At 42.3% G+C, this 20940-nt stretch overlaps 1 protein-coding gene and 1 long non-coding RNA gene across 2 annotated transcripts in view; both read left to right on the top strand.

Moving 5' to 3' along the window:
• Positions 1-20940, top strand: part of ODAD2 (outer dynein arm docking complex subunit 2) — a 154546-nt gene that overhangs the window by 61236 nt on the left and 72370 nt on the right. Inside the window, exons 20-21 of the mRNA XM_081930928.1 lie at positions 13580-13688; positions 13954-13978. Of these exons, the coding sequence (XP_081787054.1) occupies positions 13580-13688; positions 13954-13978 (134 nt within the window). The remainder of the gene's footprint in view (positions 1-13579; positions 13689-13953; positions 13979-20940) is intronic.
• Positions 8555-12607, top strand: LOC309353485. Its single transcript, XR_014161900.1, has 2 exons — positions 8555-10342; positions 10893-12607. It is a non-coding gene; the product is annotated as an uncharacterized lncRNA (long non-coding RNA).

Genomic DNA, 20940 nt, shown 5'->3' with positions numbered 1-20940 from the left:
TGGAAGTAAAACAGGTAGAGGAGGGGAGTCTCATTTTTACAGCAAGGTCTCCATTCATGTCTTTGTAGCTACAGAGGAGAGGAATGCGCTTCATTCTTTGTTCTTTCTTTGTTGGCTGGTTGCTTGGCAGGCTCCAAGCAAGTGGTGAAGCTTATATATCTATTTGTAGTCTCTAGGTCATGCAGCACCTTTAAAAAATCTTCAGTCTTGTAAAAGTTCTGAAGTCCAGCAGCTGGTGGGACAATTTAGGACTGGATAGGGCCCTAAGGGTGGAAACTGGAAAGCTTCTACTCAGATCTACTCTACAGGTGTGCAAAAATATCAAATAATGTTTTTGATCCTCTTAGGCCTGCAGAAATGTATAGAATATATTAATTCGACATTTACTTCACCCCACTTATTATGCTTCACCTGCAATTCCTTATGGAATTGCAACTTTGCATTGATAAATGGCCAGGCATTGAAACTTCCTGATTGAGTCCTGCTTCCATCTTCCTGCTTGCCTCTTCCTCCATTCAGGGCTGTCTGCTGTTTTGGGTTTTATTTGCAAACTGCTGGGATATTATTATTATTATTATTATCGTCATCATCATCATTATCAGCAGTTACATTAACAAAAATAACAGCATCAGCAGCAACAGCAGCGATGGTGATGATAGAGCAAGATAAATAAATAAATATGTATTTTTAATAATAATTTTTAAAGCCCCCACAATTTTCTAATCAGTGTCCAGAGATTTGGGGGGGGGAGACAGTCATTGGCTACAGTTTCACAATCCAAAAGAAATGACACAACAGGGAAGAGGGATGGTGAGGGGAGAAAACTCTGGCACCAATTCCAAAAGGTACACAATTTTTACGTTTAAAAAATGGTGCTTGATTTTTGAAGGTCTCCCCACCGCTTATACTTTGAATGAGCTTTGACAAGTAGGGGGCAGTGGCTTTGTGAATGAGAAAGTCGATCAATGATGTGCACAGTTCTGCATCTTGACTGACACCAGAGCCCGCGAATTTACGCCATGCAAATTCTGCTTCTTCTCAAGCCACAAGAATGAGTTCTCCTGTGTGTGGTCTTGGTGAGAAGGTTGTACGTGCAGCAGAACTTCAGCCACAACATTTTCATAATAGAGTCGTTACTTACATGTTCTTGCCCTGTACACACCCCCAATTTCAGTCAGTATGGAGACCCACATTGAGCTTGAGCACCTGTGAGGAGCTCACGGCCATGGGGACTATCACATTTCTTTCACAAGGATATGTTTCTTCTTTCACTGAAAGAAATGTGCTCAACTTTTAGAGCAGGAAAGCTCCTATTTGGATCTCCCACACTTAAAAACCAACAATTGCTGGATCGAGGGAAATATAAATAAACTTCTGGATTGAGACAAGTACAAGTTTAGAGACTGAAAAGCAGTTAAGAAAATGTAATGTTTAGAGACAAAATGTCTGAAAGAGCTCCAGCTCCAGCAGAACTGTAGCTGCAGATCAGATGAACTAAGCTGATTTCCCCTGGGGCTGGGACCTAGTTATTGGTAAACATTCTTGGGCTTCTGACAATTGCACTTTTATGCCCCAATACAGAGGTTTTGAAAATCATTTTGGTCTAATACACTAGACCTCCTCCTATCCTCTTATTACGCTTATCCATTTTAGAGGGATGCATTCTGTAGGGGCACTATAAGATCCTTATGCTTGAGAGATTCTGCCATGGTCAGGGCTACCCAGTGAACCCAAGGCTGAGCCGAGATTTGAACTTTGGTCTTCCATGTCCAAATGCAGTACTTCATTTGTTCGGACCTGTCGAAACCCTATCCATAGGGGTCAGAATGCTTGACACACATTTAATTTTCTCTTGGCCTTGCTATGGACCTTAGGTTGGTTGTCCAGGGGGGCTGGTAGGAATTTTTCCATCTGGCATTAGGCCTTTTGGTTTTTTCGCCTACCTCGTAGCAATCGTCACAACTTTCTTGGTATTGGCGGGTAGGTTAGGCGTTGGAATGTGTTCTTGGTGTGTGGAAGGGCTAGGTGTGGCCATCGCCTACCCCTTCAATTTTGGGTATTCCGTTAAAGGAATCTGGCGGTCGTGGATCCTGTCCGATGCCTGTGTGGCGGGGGGCCATGGCACGACCCTCAGTGACATCAGGGAAGAGCCTATAGTTGTATTAGCATCAACAGGCTCCACCTTCTGGTGAATAAACCCCCTTTGGGCTCACCCCCTCTCTGAGTGGGTGGAGTCAATCTGCCAATACCTTTTCACTTGCTGTAATCAAGAAAGTTGTGGCCTTTTCTTGCCCATTAACCTTATATTACGTGTCCGTGTGTCTTCATTCCACAAAGCGGGGATCGGGTCCTCAAACCACAACTTTTTGTAATCACACACCCCACAGAAAAGTAAACTATTGTCGGAAAGTGGATCTGCCTAGATCCTGTGTGTAAAGGGTGTGTGGGGGACCAAATAACCCTGCTTATTCTTTGAACATGTATTAGAGCAAATGAATCTGAACAAGACTTCTAAACTCAACAGAGAACCAGCAGGATGGGTGTATTTGGGGAAGACATTCCACAGTTGTGTTATCACGACTCCACATTCCCATTGAACAAACTTCTTCAGAGTGGCACATTGGATAAAGCTTCCCCAAGTTTAGCTTAACTGGTGGTGTTGGAGAGGAAATATATAAAATAGGGGTTTGCAGCAGATTTGAATGAAGCCTGAACTAAACCAGAGTGAAGCAGCATCTCTTTGAAGTGCTTTTAACTGAAGTTGGGGACCTTGGAAGCAATTTAAGGGTGATTTGGATATTTTGAACAGTGTCTGCAAAACTTGGTTTTTGAAATCAGGATTCAGATTCTGACCCAGGCTGAATTTGGCAACACTTCAGATCAAATCGGGCTGTTTTCTAGAGTGCTGAATAGGAGTCCATACTGAATCATGCAGTCATTGCATACCCCTAATATATAACTATGTCAAGTTTTGGTTAACGGAGCTATCTGTTGGGCCACCTTGCCAGGATGTTAGTGAACAACACATATCCATCTGCTTACACTTCTGTTTTTGATTTAAACCCATTGAGAAAGAGTCTTTGTGGTGTTATTGAATATTTTAGCTCTGTACTCTGAACTTTATGCAGTCTTTAGATAGCTCTTTTAAATACAGACTGGAAAAGTAGTCAAGGTAATAAAATGCTAGCAGAAAGCTAGGACTTGGAAAAGAAGAACTCTGCTTACCTTACATTAATATATAGGAAAAGGGAAATTCAGGCTGCTAACAATATAAAGCAATTGAAATAAATATAGAAAAGAGAATCTAAGGCAGATAAAAGATAAGCAAAGGGGGATATGGCAATGGTTGAAGAGAGTGAGTCCCATGGGTGAGACTTGTGCAGATGTACACAGCGAGGAGAAAAGCAACAAGTCTGGCAAAATCCATTCCCCCTAATGTCTATTACACATGGTGAGTCACCTGGCTCCTCTTTTAATCTTAGTAAAATGAGTTTCCATTGAATGGAAGCAAGTGTGTGTGTAATATATCTATCACAAAGAACTTTGTCCTGTCTGTCAGTTCAAGTGCCTTCTTTGTATGTTAATCGTCTCTCAAAATACAATAGCATAAACATAAAATTGAAAAAACACTTCAGGTGAAAGTATGCTATAAGACCTTTGGCTTCATATTTTCTGGATTATCAAAACTCCTATTGCTTTTCAAGGGATGAATTTTATATCCCATAAGACTTTCTGTACTCTCTGAATGTTTACGGTGATTTGAGTTTTTCTAAATGTTGAGCCAAAACTCTTAGAGTTGTATATAGACTCCAACATTCAAATTTTAATGATGTAGACTAATGGTTCTCAAAATGGACTTCAGTTGAATACTTAGCCAGGTAACATCTCCCCCTCCCCTCCAGTCAATGGGTCTCCAGCCTGACCTTTCTCCTTCTCAATCTAACTTAATAGTGCAGTATTGAAGAAAGGCTATGGTTTAAAGCTATGGTTTTCCCAGTAGTGATGTATGGAAGTGAGAGCTGGACCACAAAGAAGGCTGATCACCGAAGAATTGATGCTTTTGAATTATGGTGCTGGAGGAGACTCTTGAGAGTCCCATGGACTGCAAGAAGATCAAACCTCTCCATTCTGAAGGAAATCAGCCCTGAGTGCTCACTGGAAGGACAGATCCTGAAGCTGAGTTTCCAATACTTTGGCCACCTCATGAGAAGAGAAAACTCCCTGGAAAAGACCCTGATGTTGGGAAAGATGGAGGGCACAAGGAGAAGGGGACAACAGAGGACGAGATGGTTGGACAGTTTTCTCGAAGCCACCAGCATGAGTTTGACCAAACTGCGGGAGGCAGTGGAAGACAGGAGTGCCTGGTGTGCTCTGGTCCTTGGGGTCATGAAGAGCTGGACATGACTAAACGACTAAACAACAACAACAAATTGAAGAAAGGGATAGACTCTGCAATCCTAGAATCCTAGAACTGTAGAGCTGGAAGGGACTCCAAGGGCCATCTAGTCCAACCCCCTGCAATACAGGAGTTTCCAGTAAAGCATCCATGACAGATGGCCATCCAACCACTACTTTAAAACCTCCCAGGAAGAAAGTCCACTCCCTCTCATGGGAGTCTGTTCCCCTGTTGAACAGCTCCTACTGTCAGGAAGTTACTCCTGATGTTTAGTTGGAATCCGCTTTCTTTTGACTTGAAGCCATTCAGGTTCTACCTTCCAGGGCAGGAGAAAACAAGCTTGCTCCATTTCCCATGTGACAGCCCTCTAGGTATTTGAAGATTGCTATCATATCTCCTCTTAGTCTCCTCTTATTCAGGCTAAGCATACCCAACTCCCTCAACTGTTCCACACAAGGCTTCCAGATGCTTGATAATCTTGGTCACCTTCCTCTGTGCACATTCCAGCTTGTCGATACCCCTCTTAAACTGCGGCGCCCAGAATTGGACACAGTACTCCAGGTGTGATCTGACCAAGGCAGAATAGAGTGACAATATTATTTCCCTTGATCAGGACACTATACTTCTGATGATGCAGCCTAGAATAGCATGAGCTCTTCCCCCCCCCCCCCTGCTGCATCACACTGTTGACTCATGTTAAGCTTGTGGTCTACTGAGACCTCTAGATCCTGTCTTCAGCAACATTGGCTACCCCTTCCGGTTTGATGTCATCTGCAAATTTGATGAGCACTCCCTAAATACCTTCATCTAAGTCATTTATAAAGATGTTGAACAACAAAGGGCCCTGTGACATCCCACTCGTCACTTTTTTCCAGGATGATGAGGAACCATTAGTGAGTACTCTTTGTGTTTGGTCATTCAACCACCTAACAGTTACCTTGTCTAGCCCACATTTTGCCAGCTTCTCTGCAAGAACATCATGGGGAACTTTGTCAAGTGTTGATGGGTAATGTATCCCCACCCCATACGTTACTGTTTCCAGAGTCCAAATATGATTCCTTATTAATGTGCTACCTATTCATAAGCATGTCCCTGTTCTCCACAAAAGCTAGTGGAGCAATTGGAGCTCTGTTGACATAAGAGGAAAGGTCTACATTTGGGAAGATCATGTTTTCCTGTTGCATTAGATCCTCTTGCTCCCTGGTCAGAGAGCAGGTGTTCCCCCATCCAGTCCCTTTTCTGATTGCAGATTCTTACCCTTCCTTTTTCTCCAAGACTATTTACTTAACCTGTGGAGAAAGAGGAAGGATGTGCAATCATGGAAACCAGTGAACAGAATAAACTCACTGCACACCAAACCCTGTTGTCCTCCACCAACGATTCTGCATCTCCTGCTCTTTCTTGCTTCTCCTGTCCTCTGCTCCTTTTGTTCTTTTCCTACATTTTCTATTCTTCCTTTATTTCTGTCTACCTCCAACCTTGTCCTTCTCTGTGTTGGTGGCCACATCAAAGACTCAAAAATTATTTATACAGCTTACATATGCTTGAATACAGCTGAACTAAGATCATGGCCTGGATTCAAAGAGCCAGAAGCACATGCCCAAATGCTTTGTCATGCACACTAGGACTTCCCTCAAATACCTTGCGTGACCACAAGTTATGCTATTTGGAAGCCCATTCTTAGGACATCCTGATTTTCAATAGCAGTTTTCCAAGGGTGGGGGCAGATTGCAACCAGCAACTCTCTCTCTCTCTCTCTCTCTCTCTCTCTCTCTCTCTCTCTCTCTCTCTCTCTCTCTGTCACACACACACATACACACACCCCACTTTGGATTCCAGCCCATATCCATATGTCAGATTATTATAGCATTTGCCACAGGATTAGATCCCCCTGCTAATTGCAGTTCTCTACAGTTAATTCTTGCCTAGTGGTGTGTTCAGTTTTGGATAATACCTCATTGTAACCAGTTTGGACTGATCCAAATCCTTTAACTTCTTTCAAAAATAGGTTTCAAAGTCTGCATATCCACTAACTATTGCCTATTTCCATAGGGACCACCCACTGTTGCTCTGTCGTTGTTTCTGCCCTGTTCCTCATGCAAACACCATTGTAAAACATCAGCTGAAATTCCAGTCAATGCATAAACATTTATTAATCTTGCATTAAGCTGACAGTTACTGTGTTCACATAGTGATAACAGATGATCTGCTAACAATGGTTTTGTGGAGCCAAGCCGACGCATTGTAATTATCAATGTGGGTCACCCGTAAGAGTAACTTTCAGTTAACTAGCTTTCTTGTTTTCTAGGTTTATACTCTCAGGAACTTTAAAGCATGCTAGACAACATTTATAAGCTTCCCCCACCATCTTGTAATTTTAATCCCTCTGGTCCTATGCTAAGGATGAAAAAATGAGTAATTGTTATTCTTTCCTAAGGACAGCACATATTTCTGCTTTTTAAAATTAAAGTGGCTCCCCACACTTAAAAGACGTTCACTAAATACAAATGATATTTTTACCTATGAAGGTTAAAATGATTCTGGTTTTAAATCCGTAGTACACATCTAAAACCTACCTATATGAGGAAGAGGCATTCACAAGTTCCAAGAGTCCCCTTGTAATTGTATGTTTTTACAGATTCTGATACTGTGTGTTTCTGGGTCACTCTGTGCTCTTTCCACTTCAGTCCGTGTTTTGGGTTCTGAACAACTCTGTATAAAAGTTCACTGTAATGGATAATTTAGAATCTGATGTTACTTTCCCCTCTTTTGCCAAAGTGGGTGAAATTTACAGGTATAGGAGCCCCTCCAGATTGGATTAAGCCTGCCAAATTGCAGGCAGATAGAATCCAACAAAAATAGAGTCCAATAAAAAGAGGGCGTAGAGTCCAACAAACTCAAAATAATAAAAGGGGCAGACTCCACCACACATCTTCACGTAATGCATAGTGAAACGGTGGAATTCGCTCCCATAAGGGTCAGTGATAGCCACCAACCTAGATGGCTTTAAGAGGATTAGACAATCATGGAGGAAAAGGCCACCGATGACTATTAGCTGTGAGGGTTATGTTCTGCCTACCAACTGTCAGAGCTGAATACAAACTGCTGGAACCAAAAGAGAGGGAGAGTGGTGTCGTGCTCAAGTCCTCCTTTTGGGCTTCCCATAGACATCTGGTTGGCCACTGTGAGAACAGGATGCTGGACTAGATGGGTCATTGGTACACCAGGAGACGCCTTACCATAAGTGTTCCTAAGAAAGACTTGAAAAGAAGGCAGTCAGCCCCCTGGTTCCACCTTCTGACATCTCCTGTTTGTTCTGGGGTAAGGACTTAGTGAGCATCTTGGCTTAATGCATCCTCTGATGGCATGCCAATAGTTAGGTTTCAGTCCAAAAGGGAATTTCCCAGTGTCCATTTTCAGCTGGAATCTGTTCACTTTCGGCCACAGTATCAGAGGCCAAGTTCTCTTTCGGCAGTGTGTGCGTTCCAAATATTGTGTTACCCTTTCGTTCATCTGGAAGCAGAAAGAAGCTCTGGATTTAAGTAGCAATGAAATGGCAACTGAGTTTTCACCCTAATTATTTTTGGATTGTACCACATGTTGTATTATTTATCATTTAATCAAACAGGAAGCCTTTTTTTCACAGAGGCAAATTACATGTGTAAAACAACACACAAACCTGGGTGCCTCAAATGTTTCCAGTCTCTGATTCAGTGTTGAAAGCAAAACGTTGGCTGCATCTAGACTGATACTTTTTTGGATGTGTTTCCGCCATATGTTTTAGTTCAAGACAATATTTTCTTTTTATGTTGTATTATAAAAATCATGTAAAATGTTCTTTTGGAGAGTGGCTACTATTCCTCTCCTTTTGCTAATTAGAAGATCACAGTGCAAGGAATCTGACATTGTTTCATAAAATAGTATGTGGAAGAAGCAAAGCACTAAACTGGAATAGAAAAGTGTCACCAGTAATTTCTAGCATCACGCAGAAACAATAGCCTGCCATTGTGATAGTGAAATGAAGCAGCCATGATGACATTAAGTTAAATAAATATATTGCAAGCTAAGATCAGTATTTATGTTGCTCTCTATTACTAGGTATGATTGCAGTTTATTTCCAAGAATGGTAAAACACATTTTCCAAAAATGGACCTTTGGCAATGGACCTCTTGAGAAAGTTGGGCCCACATGGACACCTCCCCACATGTGGTTCAGCTACTGCATTTACACTTCTGATGTAGGAATGGATCAGTCTTTTTTCAGTGTGTATTTGTAAATCTGTTCTATCCTGTCTCAGCCCCAATCCGTTTTAAACACACACACACACACACACACACACTACAGTTCACAGTATTTTGGTATGCATTTCCCCCAAAGCACATGGGGTTTGTATGCATTTAAACAAAAATACGCATTCTTGTATGCATATGTGTTGAGCGTGTTTGTAGAATCTAAATGAATCAGCCCAAGATTTATTTATTTTTAATGAAACCCTTGTTTGTTTATTTTGCCTTACTTACAACAAATGGCAGAGTTGCTCTCCTGTTTGCATGGTATTGCCTGTGGCCATACTGTCCCAAACAAGCCGAATGCCATCTTGCGGTTTATGTTTTCAGTGAGACCTTTTATGAAATGTCTTTTTAAAACTATCAATTATACGCCAGTATAATGGAACTGATCGTGTGATGACTTTGCTAGTGGGAATTGTGACTCACATCCTCATTAGAACAGGAAGCTTGCCAAGTGTAAGGATACACAAATTTGTCATGCCCATGTTTTATATTTTTAGGTGCAGACTTAAAACATCTTAAAAACACACACACACACAAAGATGTGAAGTGGCTCCAGAAGGTAAAGAATCATGAAAGAAACAAAGGATAAAGCAATAGTTTTAGAGGGACTTCCCTGGGAAGAGGCACTCACAAATGCTGTTTTAGTCATAGGAATCTGGTTTAATGAATTGGTTACCAAGTCAAAATCATCCAAAGGACTTCTACTGTGAAAATTATTTTGGGGTTCATCACTGAGGAAGGCAGAAGATCTGCTGTGAACATGCAGGATATAATTGTAAATAGCCTATTTTTCAAAATGCCATACTTAAGGCTTTATTGAAACCACCCTATGTACACTATGTGCATGCATATTTTTGGTTTTGAATCAGGCACATGGAATACTTCTGCCTTTAACTCATCTGCAAGGTTTGCAGGAAAATTGCTGCATGCCTGAGGGAACATGTTGCAATTAGAGTTGATCAGAATTGCAGTTCATGGAAAGAAACATAAATAGAGGGTGACATTTTAGGAGTTTTGTGGTGGAAAGCACGTCAGTAAACACAAAGGATATAGAGAAACAGAGCTGAGCAACGCAGTCATTTCCTAGGCGAGCGCTATGCCTTTGCTATTAATCGATAAAGCACAGAAACATCTGAGTCTTCTCCCCTGTTCATTGAAGTCAGTGACAGAAGTTCCAGTTCTCTCCTTGTCATCTAGGTTGGGCCCTAACTTTGGGACTATAGTGGTACCTTGAGTTACAAACGCTTTAGGTTACAAACCCCGCTAACCTGGAAGAGTTACCTTAAGTTGAGAACTTTGCCCCAGGATGAGAACGGCGCAGCAGCAGCAAGAGGCCCCATTAGCGAAAGCATGCCTCTAGTTAAGAACAGTTTCAGGTTAAGAACGGACCTCCGGGACGAATTAAGTTCGTAACTAGAGGTACCACTGTACGTTAATTTTATTTTCGATAACTGTTACAGAAATTAGCAGCCCTTTGAGTGGGTCCACAGAAGCATGATTTGCAGACTAATTCTCACACCATAGTGTTCATTCATAAGGTATGCCAACAGTTGTCATACTGTGCAGACATGTCACAGATCACTTCATTGTATTTAAGAAGTGCATTTTCCTCTAATGCAAGCCATGCCCATCAACAGATAATGAAACCCGGCATGTGTTAAATGTGTTGTTGTTTTTGTTTAGTTGTTTAGTTGTGTTCGACTCTTCGTGACCCCATGCACCAGAGCACGCCAGGCACTCCTGTCTTCCACTGCCTCCCGCAGTTTGGTCAAACTCATGCTGGTAGCTTCAAGAACACTGTCCAACCATCTCGTCCTCTGTCGTCCCCTTCTCCTTGTGCCCCCCATCTTTCCCAACATCAGGGTCTTTAGCAGGGAGTCTTCTCTTCTCATGAGGTGGCCAAAGTATTGGAGCCTCAGCTTCACGATCTGTCCTTCCAGTGAGCACTCAGGGCTGATTTCCTTCAGAATGGATAGGTTTGATCTTCTTGCAGTCCATGGGACTCTCAAGAGTCTTCTCCAGCACCATAATTCAAAAGCATCAATTCTTCGGTGATCAGCCTTCTTTATGGTCCAGCTCTCACTTCCATACATCACTACTGGGAAAACCATAGCTTTAACTATACGGACCTTTGTTGGCAAGGAGATGTCTCTGCTTTTTAAGATGCTGTCTAGGTTTGTCATTGCTTTTCTCCCAAGAAGCAGGCGTTAAATGTATCACTTGGTAATTACCAGGTAAACTGATTGTCTGCAGATGGCCTCCTCTCTGAAAATCAGACACTAGGTATTCTTGCTTTCAGCAAGATATTATTAGCATGTTGTGGATTGGGAAGGAATTCTTGCGTAAACAGATTTCCTGGTGATTATGGGGTTTTTTGTCTTAAGGAAAGATAAAAGCTCCAGAACCTCCAGGCATCTGCTTATATAAAAATTCCTTCCCAAGCCACAATGTGGCAATATTTCCCTTGAGGCTGAGAGCAAGAACGTTCAGTTGGTGTATAAACCAAGTGCACTGGAATAGACAGGGCCAGTTTGTCTATAGAGCAAGTGGAATATTTGATTGAACTCTCAGCCTGTAGGCAGAGCTATGTGATCATTTGCTGGTGCCCCATGCTCTATAACACTATCCCGAAATGCTGCTCTTTTAGCAATATACATTAACTACTCTGCTGAGTGTGTTGGCCTTGTCTGTGAACTCACATAGGTGTTGCAATATAGGTGCTACACCCTGGTAACAGACTCTAATTTTATTTTATTTATTAAATTTATATAAATGCACCGTGTCTTTTAATTATATAGGCAAGTCTGCAAATGGTGCTTTGGATTAAGGCAAAATCCTGCTTTTGCTCTTCTGAGTTGGTGTAGTCGTTGACCATGTTGCAAAATCCTACCTTGGGAGTTATGTGATTCTGTGGATTTTGTGCTCAATATGTAGAAACTTAGTATTTTTTTTAATTTTTTTTTTTAAATGGAATTCAAGCAAGAAAATGAAATGTTTTTACAAGTTACATTGAGAGGTCAGAGGGTGAGGGGTGACTGGCAAGATGCTTATTCAGTGCATTAGTCTAACACAAATACTTCCTGAAGTATGAAATGCTTTGATCTGCATAAGCATGTACCATATGTGTGCAGCTGTGATCTGTGTTTCCCAACCACTGGAAAGTTAGTGAAAGGTAGAATACAGGTCTTAAGTCTGTGTTCAATTTCTGCTTTTATATTCAGCAGTTCATAATTTTATGTAATACTGGAGCTGTATGAAAACTATGCACAACGGCTGAGTGATAACAGATTTTTTTGTGGTTTGATTCAGTGTTGTTTGGGTGGATTCAAAATACTCAGGGCTGCAGGCTGAGAAGAAAAAGGGTTTTAATTAAGGCTATGTGACTTCAAAATACCCGAGGCTACATTAAAAGTTTGGGAAGCTTTTCAAAATGTGAAGCTCTGTGTAGCTCCTTTAAGATAAATGTTTAAGCAATTGTGTCACAGGCTAGCTGCCGCAAAATTGCAACAGAGACCGGGAACAACCTTTTATTGGTGGAGAGCATAGATTTTAAGTAGGCATGCTGCCATGTGGTTGATTCTGTACTAAGAGTATTTCCATGGGCAGCGGGGGGCGGGGAGCTGGATTTGGCTGATCACACCGTAAAAGTAAAATTGGGCTGTTGGTTGTCAGAAAATTGATGACAGGCCACAGTTTTTAAAAGAATTTATCTGAAATCACAACCCTGAATGTTTGCACCTGCAAAACCGACTAATATTTTTTCCATTGACTGTATAACATCAAGTTTTAGGGAAATTCACCAATGCAGTGGTTGGCATTTACTATCCTAAGCATCTGTGAGCTTAAAGGTTTTAGGTTTCTGCTGAAAAGAACAATCCCATCTTGAATTCCCACCCCCACCCCCTAACATTTAACATAATGTAACATAATGCGTTATAAGTCACTTGGAGACATTGCGTAGCAAGCAACTAACAAGTCTAATACGATAGTAATAATAATTAAATAATAATTAACAACAGACTTAACCTTCCTGTTTCCTCATATTTCTGCATCCCCACCATCAGCAGCCAGTGATGTGGAGCTGGGGCAGAGCAGTGTTTTAGTGTCAGCCTTTTGTTGAGCATCACATCTCATTTCTACCCTTATGGGCACTCCACATTCTACTGAGCTTTTGCCTACACAGCAGTTAAAGCTCATGCAGACGCGAGTTGTTTTCTGATATGGGTACACAGAATATGACAGCCCCTTTCTGTACTGGCTACCCCATCTGTGTGCCTTCAGTAGAAAATAACAAGTCACGATACATGCATAACAAAATAGTTTTCCTAAGTGAAAATTTATCTCCACTTAGGAAAAAGTGATGCATGGCATGGCAATAAAATTCAGCTGTTGGAAGACTCTGACCCTGGAATCAGTTTTATCTTTGTGAATAATTTTGTGGAACAAACATAAGAGCAGTCACACTGGGTCATTTTAATGGATTATCTCACCCCAAATCCATTCTTCGACCAGTGACAATATCTGGATGCTTCAATCATGACATTTAATGAGGGTGGTCACTCTTTACTTCAAACAACCTTTCTGAGAGATAGCCTGTGTTTTCTGCCTAACAACCATTGATATGCTTATCTTAAATACATCTGTTTAGCCCGTTTTGGAACTCTGTTATCCTTTTGGCCACTTTTTGTTCTGTGGATGGATTCTTTTGAGAATCCAGCCTTGAAAACTCCATTCCAGAGCTGCAGAACATATGGCTATTTTCATTCATTACTGGATATGTTTCTCTAGGCATGTTATTTTAAAATAATTTATTTTCGGTATAATGGTTTTGGTTTGGAGCTCCTTCTCATTTCATTTTTCTTTCTCTTGCATGTTGTTATTTTTTAACAAGCTTCTGCTGGGTATGGCAGGCTCCACGGACGAAACGCTTCAGGAAGCAGCAGCTGGTTGCATAGCAAACATCCGAAGGCTGGCTCTAGCTACAGAGAAAGCAAAGTACGGCTGAAACTCCAAACACAGTTTTCACCACGTCCTCTGAACTTTCCTTTTTAGTACTGCAGCCTGCAAGCTCAGAGTGGGCAGACACTGAATTAGAATGCCTCGGAAATGTGCATTTTGGTTATTTTTACGGCTGATTTACATCTGATCAGAATTAACACAAGAAGTAGATAGGGAACAAAATTTGGAAAAATCCTTTAATTTAATTTAGCATACTATTTTTTCATTCCCTCTTTTAGTCCTTTTTCTTTTTTACTTTTTCTAAAGTTGCACCAGAGGCTATCAAAAAAATGTAAGTTTAAGAACATTGCCTCTCCACATCTGTGTGTGTGTGTGCGTGCGTGTGATGGGCATATAATAAAGATGTTTCCCCTTACTGTGTGTGGTTGTAGCCTCATTCCTGGGCGTCTCGAGCAATTCTTTTCTTGCTAAACCTGTCTAATCATTCTGTCATTATGGCTTTGCTTGTTTGAGTACTTACAAATCTCCAGAGAGGACGGCATACACCACATGCCCCCAGCTTCACATCTGGAAATGCACAAGTACTTCAAACAGACGGAATTGTCCACATGCTTCCAAGACTTCCCCAAATATCACTTTAGTTCTAGCAGCGCTAAAGAAATCTCTTAATTGGATTAGAGTCACGTTATGAACATGATTAGAAGATCAAGTGTTAAAACTCCCAGCTAGATTCACTAAATGAGAATAATACAACAAACAAGTATTTTAGGCTTTCCCATTGGAACTCTCTCGTTGTCATTTCCCTCTTCTGACTCAAAGCACATCTACAAATGCACCCTGTGTTCTTTTACCACTCTATCATGGCTTCCCCCCAAAATACCATGGGAAGCAGAGAGAATCTTTAGAATTCTTTCTTGAAAATCCCTAGTTCTCTCCACAGATTCCAGAATTGCTTCAGGTTGTTAGACACTTTCACTCTGTGTTGTAGATATGCCCAAAGTCTATGTTCCTGATATGGCGCCTGTTGATGTAGGACAGGGACTGTGCTGTTTTTATTCATTTGTAAGCCTCTCTGGGAGCAATCTGCATCACCGTGGACACTGAGAGCCCCAGTAGGCAGTAGCTTTATCCTACATATTGCATGGGATAATAAACCAAAAATAACCTTATAAAGCAATCTCTGCTGCTTCCATTTTTATTTTTTTCATAAACTAAAACATTCTTTTTGGATTGTTATCAGAATACTTACAGGATTCTGCACTCCTTTCCAGGGCCGGCCCTACCATTTCACGGGGTGAGGCAGCCCACCTCAGACTGCAGATCTTGGGAGTACCTTTAAGGGGACAGAGTTCATTACTTAGTTTATTATTTGACTATCATCAGTGGGGACACCATTTTTATTTTCTGTCTATGGCATCAAAATGTATGGAGCAGTTCTGTCCTCTGATTTTTCTTTAAGTGTATTTTTCAAATCTAAATTCTAGTTGGCAGGTGGTTGGCAACATTCATTTTATTCTCAAGAGTTGAGGCTTTCAGAATGCGTTTGGTATCTTTTCCAATTTGCTTGGGTCAGTTTCTTGGTGAGTGTAAATCAACAAAACCTCAGTAGATGTCAAAACCACTAAGCCTTCTTTCATTAAGAAGCTGGGGGTGGAGGGTGGGATATCTTTACCATTCACAAAACCATTCTCCTAGGGAAATACTATAGCACTTTAGGAAGAGAGTTAACAGAGAGGACTTTCCCTCCTTTGAACTGAAGAGAAATACTTGAGCTTTCACCACAAATGTCTGTCAGCAGACAAGAAAGCCTTTCTTTTATCACTTCCTGCTTGTATGATTTATTACTTGATGACAGACACTCATTATCAACTAATCAATTGTCCCAGGATGCTCAAATAGGCACTGAAATGTGAGCTTTATATTCATTTCCCCTTAAAGTTCAAGCGTATGAAAATATGTTATGACCCACTTACACACTGTTTTATCTTTCTCTTGTTAAGGAAATATCAGATGTGTATGTATACTAACCATTATAACATTTCATCTTTCTTTATCTCAGGAAATATGGTCCTTGAATAGAAATTCAGACATCCTCACGGGCATGTGGTAGGTTTAAAAGCACTAGTATGTGTAGGTGATCTTTTAAAAAAAAATAGAAGCAGCAGTAAACAAACTGGTTTCCTCTTATCTTTTTTTAATGACTGCACAATTATCAAAATGATGGGTATCTGCCAATGGGTATCACAACAATGATGGCTGATTCTCACATGCCTGCACATCACACCTCATTGCTTCATTACTGTATCATGGCTGAACACGTGAACAGGAGCGGACTTTGGTTATTCAGATTTCAGTGGCGCCCTACGCGAGGCCAAAATTCCCCAATCCTCCTCGATTTCCATTTTGTTCACTTCACTACGTCATAGTTGCAGTGCCCTGATCCAGTGCAACAGAGCTGGATGGGGTGCCCTAAACTTGCCTCTGATGTGAACTGTGTCCATTGATCCTGTGTTTTGGGTGAGGTGAGAGGAAATGAATTAAAAGCTCTGCCTGTGGTACTTTATATGTGATGCACAAATCAATCAGGGACGCGGGTGGCGCTGTGGGTAAAACCTCAGCGCCTAGGAGCTGCCGATCGCATGGTCGGCGGTTCGAATCCCCGTGGCGGGGTGCGCTCCCATTGCTCGGTCCCAGCGCCTGCCAACCTAGCAGTTCGAAAGCACCCCCAGGTGCAAGTAGATAAATAGGGACCGCTTACTAGCGGGAAGGTAAACGGCGTTTCCGTGAGCTGCTCTGGTGACGGTTTGCCGGAGCAGCATCGTCACGCTGGCCACATGACCCGGAAGTGTCTGTGGACAGTGCTGGCTCCCGGCCTCTAGAGTGAGATGAGCGCACAACCCTGGCCTGTACGGGCAAGGGTACCTTTACCTTTACCTTTTACAAATCAATCTGTGTAATGAAGTCATTTGTGGAGGTTTGCCTTAGGGTAGCCCCCATAATCTGATAAGAGGTGTGGGAAGACGAGAGAGAGAGAGAGAGAGAGAGAAAGAGAGAGAGAGAGAGAGAGAGAGAGAGAGAGAGAGAGAGAGAGAGAGAGAGAGAAGGCCTCCTTCATTGTCCCACCTTTCTCCTGGTGACCTATTGTGTTATTTTTCCTGTTCTGGCTAAGACACTTTTTAAGTGTCTGTTCTGGCTAAGACAAAGCCTATTTAAAAGCTACTACTCAAATGCTGCTCTTAAATTGATGTTTCATTATTATTTTTGCAATTACAGTGGTACCTCAGGTTACATACACTTCAGGTTACATATGCTTCAGGTTACAGACTCCGCTAACCCAGAAATAGTGCTTCAGGTTAAGAACTTTGCTTCAGGATGAGAACAGAAATCGTGCTCTAGTGGCATGGCGACAGCAGGAGGCCCCATTAGCTAAATGGTGCTTCAGGTTAAGAACAGTTTCAGGTTAAGTACGGACCTCCGGAACGAATTAAGTACTAACCTGAGGTACCACTGTAATGCTTTTTTATATATAAAAAAATGACATTATGTTTTGCAAACTGCCCTGGGAACTTTATGTTGAAAGTGTGGCATAGATGAGGCAATTCTTGATATTATAATCATTATCAAGTGATGGGCGCATATGTCCAAACTCAGCCTCAGCAAGACCACTAGACCTCCCCTTGACATTTCAGTAAGCCAAAGTTTATATATATATGTCTATTCCTTGCTTATTCCCCCCTTCCTCTGCCAACACCTTCTGTTCTGTCTGCCTCACTGGCTATTTCTGCTGCTCTTTCTTTCTGGTTCGAGGGTGCTTTCCTACTGCCTTCGCTGTCTGCAGGCATTTCAATTCCCTTGGTTTTTCCACTCCTACCAATATAATCTCCTGAAAAGCGCTCGACTGGCGCAAACCCTTTTTTCACTTCAATTAAGCTTTGTCTTTCAAATAACAGAAATAGTAGTTAGGGTGACATCATGTCACATCTCTTGCCAACCGGGGTGGCAATCCTGAAGCCGCTTGCCCCAGCCCAGCTCAACATTTCTGCGCTGGCTGTTTTCATAGTTGACTTCCAAGATTTGGAAAGCAAACTGCTCCCCAGCCGAAAAGCTGCGGTCTCCTTGTCTGTCATCTCTTAAGCTTTTCTGCACACTCCCCTGGATTCGGGAATAGCAGAGCGGGAGAGAGATTGTGTGGCTCAGCCACACTTATGGCTCAGACAGCCCAACCCCACTCTAGGGCTTTGGTGACCTGCCTTTTACCTTTCAAGGGCCAAACCCTAGGTTAGCCTCATTACACACATACACACACTTTAAAAAATAACCCCCCCCCCAAACCCCTTGTGGAATTAGGCCAGGAGAATTTTTTGGCCCAAACCGAGCAAACTAACGGGAATCATTTCTGTTGTCATTCCTCCGGCACTGTATAGAATTTCTCACCAAGAAGAAAGATAAAGACTCACCAATTATATTTTACAGCTCTGGCTGGGCTATAATGTTCTACACCACTCAGCACTGTGCCGTTCTTATCAAGATGCTGAAGGCAGCATACTAGCACTTCTCCTGGAAGGAATCTGCCAGCTCCATTTTAATAGGCTACCCTTAACAAGCAGATTCCGCCCCCCCCCCGTCACCTTCACTTTTTAATCAAACCCTATCTTAAAGCTTGATGGGTCAGAACAGATGCCTATTTTATGTAAGCGAGGGAGCCTTGTGGGTTACGCTCTGTGTTAGTATTTGTTCTAGTTTTACTTCTTTGTTCTGTGCCAAACACCCTTTTGCTCGACAGTTCCTTGCCAGCTCCTGCTGTTATTTTTGGCAACGCAGATGTTTTATCCAAATTTACATGAAATACAAGTAACTTGTGTGTTTCATCTTTTCTGTGTGTTTTTTTAAAAACAAAAACAAGAGAAAACAAAGACTGTAGTCAATTGTACAAATCTCCTTCTTCTCCAAAGGTCCCAGGAATCCCGCACATGAGAGTTCTGCATCAGGTAACAGATTTCTTAATGTGAGGTTGTTCCTAGAAGAGCCTTATGAAGAAAGCTTCGCACTCAAAGGAAGCATAATGGATGCACGGCGAGAGGGGCAGTTAGTCCATGTGACCTTTTTTTGGGATGGAAAAGCCACCACAAGGTGACCCAATATCTGCATTCAAAAGTGGATTTGTGAAAGCATTTTATTAGGCAAGTTTAGTAAGCAAACACTTTCTGCATCGGATCTGCGTGGGGGGTGGGTCACCCAGTGTGGAAAAACTTTGGCCTTCTCAGGCAAGGTCTGCTTGGCACACCAGCTCTGGGAGTGCTATGTTAAGAATAATTGCTTAATTGGCAGTGAAATGGTGAATGCCTATGTGTATTGCTGAAAGGGTTTAACTGGGTGATGTCATTGAAGCTAAAGAGGAGTTTGGATTTGATATCCCGCTTTATCACTACCCGAAGGAGTCTCAAAGCGGCTAACATTCTCCTTTCCCTTCCTCCCCCACAACAAACACTCTGTGAGGTGAGTGGGGCTGAGAGACTTCAGAGAAGTGTGACTAGCCCAAGGTCACCCAGCAGCTGCATGTGGAGGAGCGAACCTGGTTCCCCAGATTACAAGACTACCGCTCTTAACCACTACACCACACTGGCTCTCACCAGTGAGAAAAACAATAGGAGCTCTCTAAACTCCTAGGCAGGTTGATAATCAACTGTTACTGTTCTCTGGTAGCTCTGATGAGGTATTTAACTTTAGATCACATGGGAGGCTATTGAATTGCAAGTTCGACATCTTGGAAGGGTGGTGGGTTGGAGTCTTTGTTCCCAGGCTCCGTGGAAGTAGGATGTAAATAATGAAGTTCTTCAGGAGCACACGGCCTCAGGCTGTGGAGGAGTCTGGGACAGGGGAGAGAGAGAGTTTTGATCTCAATCCTGTTTAAAGTTCTTTTCAAGAATTTGTTAGATGCATCTTTGATGTTTTTGTTCTGTTTTGAAGAAAGTTCTGCCAATTAAGTTGTGAATAAACTGCAGTCAGTAAGCTTTGAATTTGGCCACCGCTGCAATCAGGTAACTCGTGCAAAGGGGGATCCAAGGTATAGATGTGATGGTTGAATCTGCACAGAGTCCTCTGATAGCTGGCTTCTACTGATGTGGTCACTGGCCCATGTGAACCACTAAAGGCATCTTTGCAGGCACCTCATGGCTCCCCTTCAATGGCATAAATTGAGCTCTCATTGCTATGGTGCTGCCCAGCGGTGGTGGCAACCAAGGATCAAAGCATAGGCCATCCTGCAGGGTAGCCAGTCCCAGTCCTCTGAGGCCATGAGAGTAAATTCAGCATTACCTTTTCGACAATGTGTCTTAATTCAGTTTTCTAGAGGAGAAAGTCTGAAAATTCATGGCAGCATGTGCATGTGAGCATTTTTAATTTCCCATCTAGTTTTCCAACCTTGAAAATGTGGAGTCTGGGTCCTGCCTCCTACCGGCTACCTGCCCACCCCCATTTTACAGCAAAAGTCATTTTAATGTTAGAAGTCAGCAAACGGGATGCAAACAACTAGCTCTAAAGTATCGTTCAGCTGGCGTGAAAACGACTCAACTGCAGAAGTGTTACATATATAATGAATGGACCCTCAGGCTGCCACTGCTCCTTCTGCATCTAATAGAAAAATAGTGTACGGCAGAGAATGTGTTCATTGTCCATTTCAATCAGTCCAATATCCTCTTACTTATGAGTTTCCTAAGTTGCTGTTATGGCACTGTTTCCATTTTAATTCCTCAAAGGACAATTCACTTTTGTGCTATCCTCACCCTGTTGGGGAACACAAACATGAGAGGGGAGGGAAATGATGTTTGTAGATATTCTTTCCTAGTATTTACACAGGAACCTGGCCTCAAACACTTAGGCAGCTTTGAATCACAGAATTAAAGAATTGTAGAGTTGGAAGGGACCCTGAGAGTCATCTAGTTCAACCCCCTGCAATGCAGGAATCTCTAGACAGATGGCCATCCAACCACTGCTTTAAAAGCTCCAAGGAAGTTTGTTAGGGGTAAACTACAGTTCACAATGGATGGATCAAACAATGGATGGATCAAATGAATGGATCAAACGCATCCATTCCAGTGGCGTAGTGTGGGGGGTGCAGGGGGGGCCGACCACACCAGGCGCAACATCTGGGGGTTAGGGTTAGGGGGCACAAATCCACGGGTTAGGGGGTGCAAATTACTTGCCTTGCCCCGGGTGCTGACAACCCACACTACGCCACTGATCAATTCTTAAGGAAATTAGCCCTGAGTGCTCACTGGAAGGACAGATCATGAA

This window comes from Podarcis melisellensis (genome assembly GCF_964234715.1).
Source record: "Podarcis melisellensis genome assembly, chromosome: 12".
Lineage (NCBI taxonomy): Eukaryota > Metazoa > Chordata > Lepidosauria > Squamata > Lacertidae > Podarcis > Podarcis melisellensis.
The sequence above is the reverse complement of the archived record's forward strand: the minus strand, read 5'-3'. Positions and strand labels throughout refer to the sequence as shown.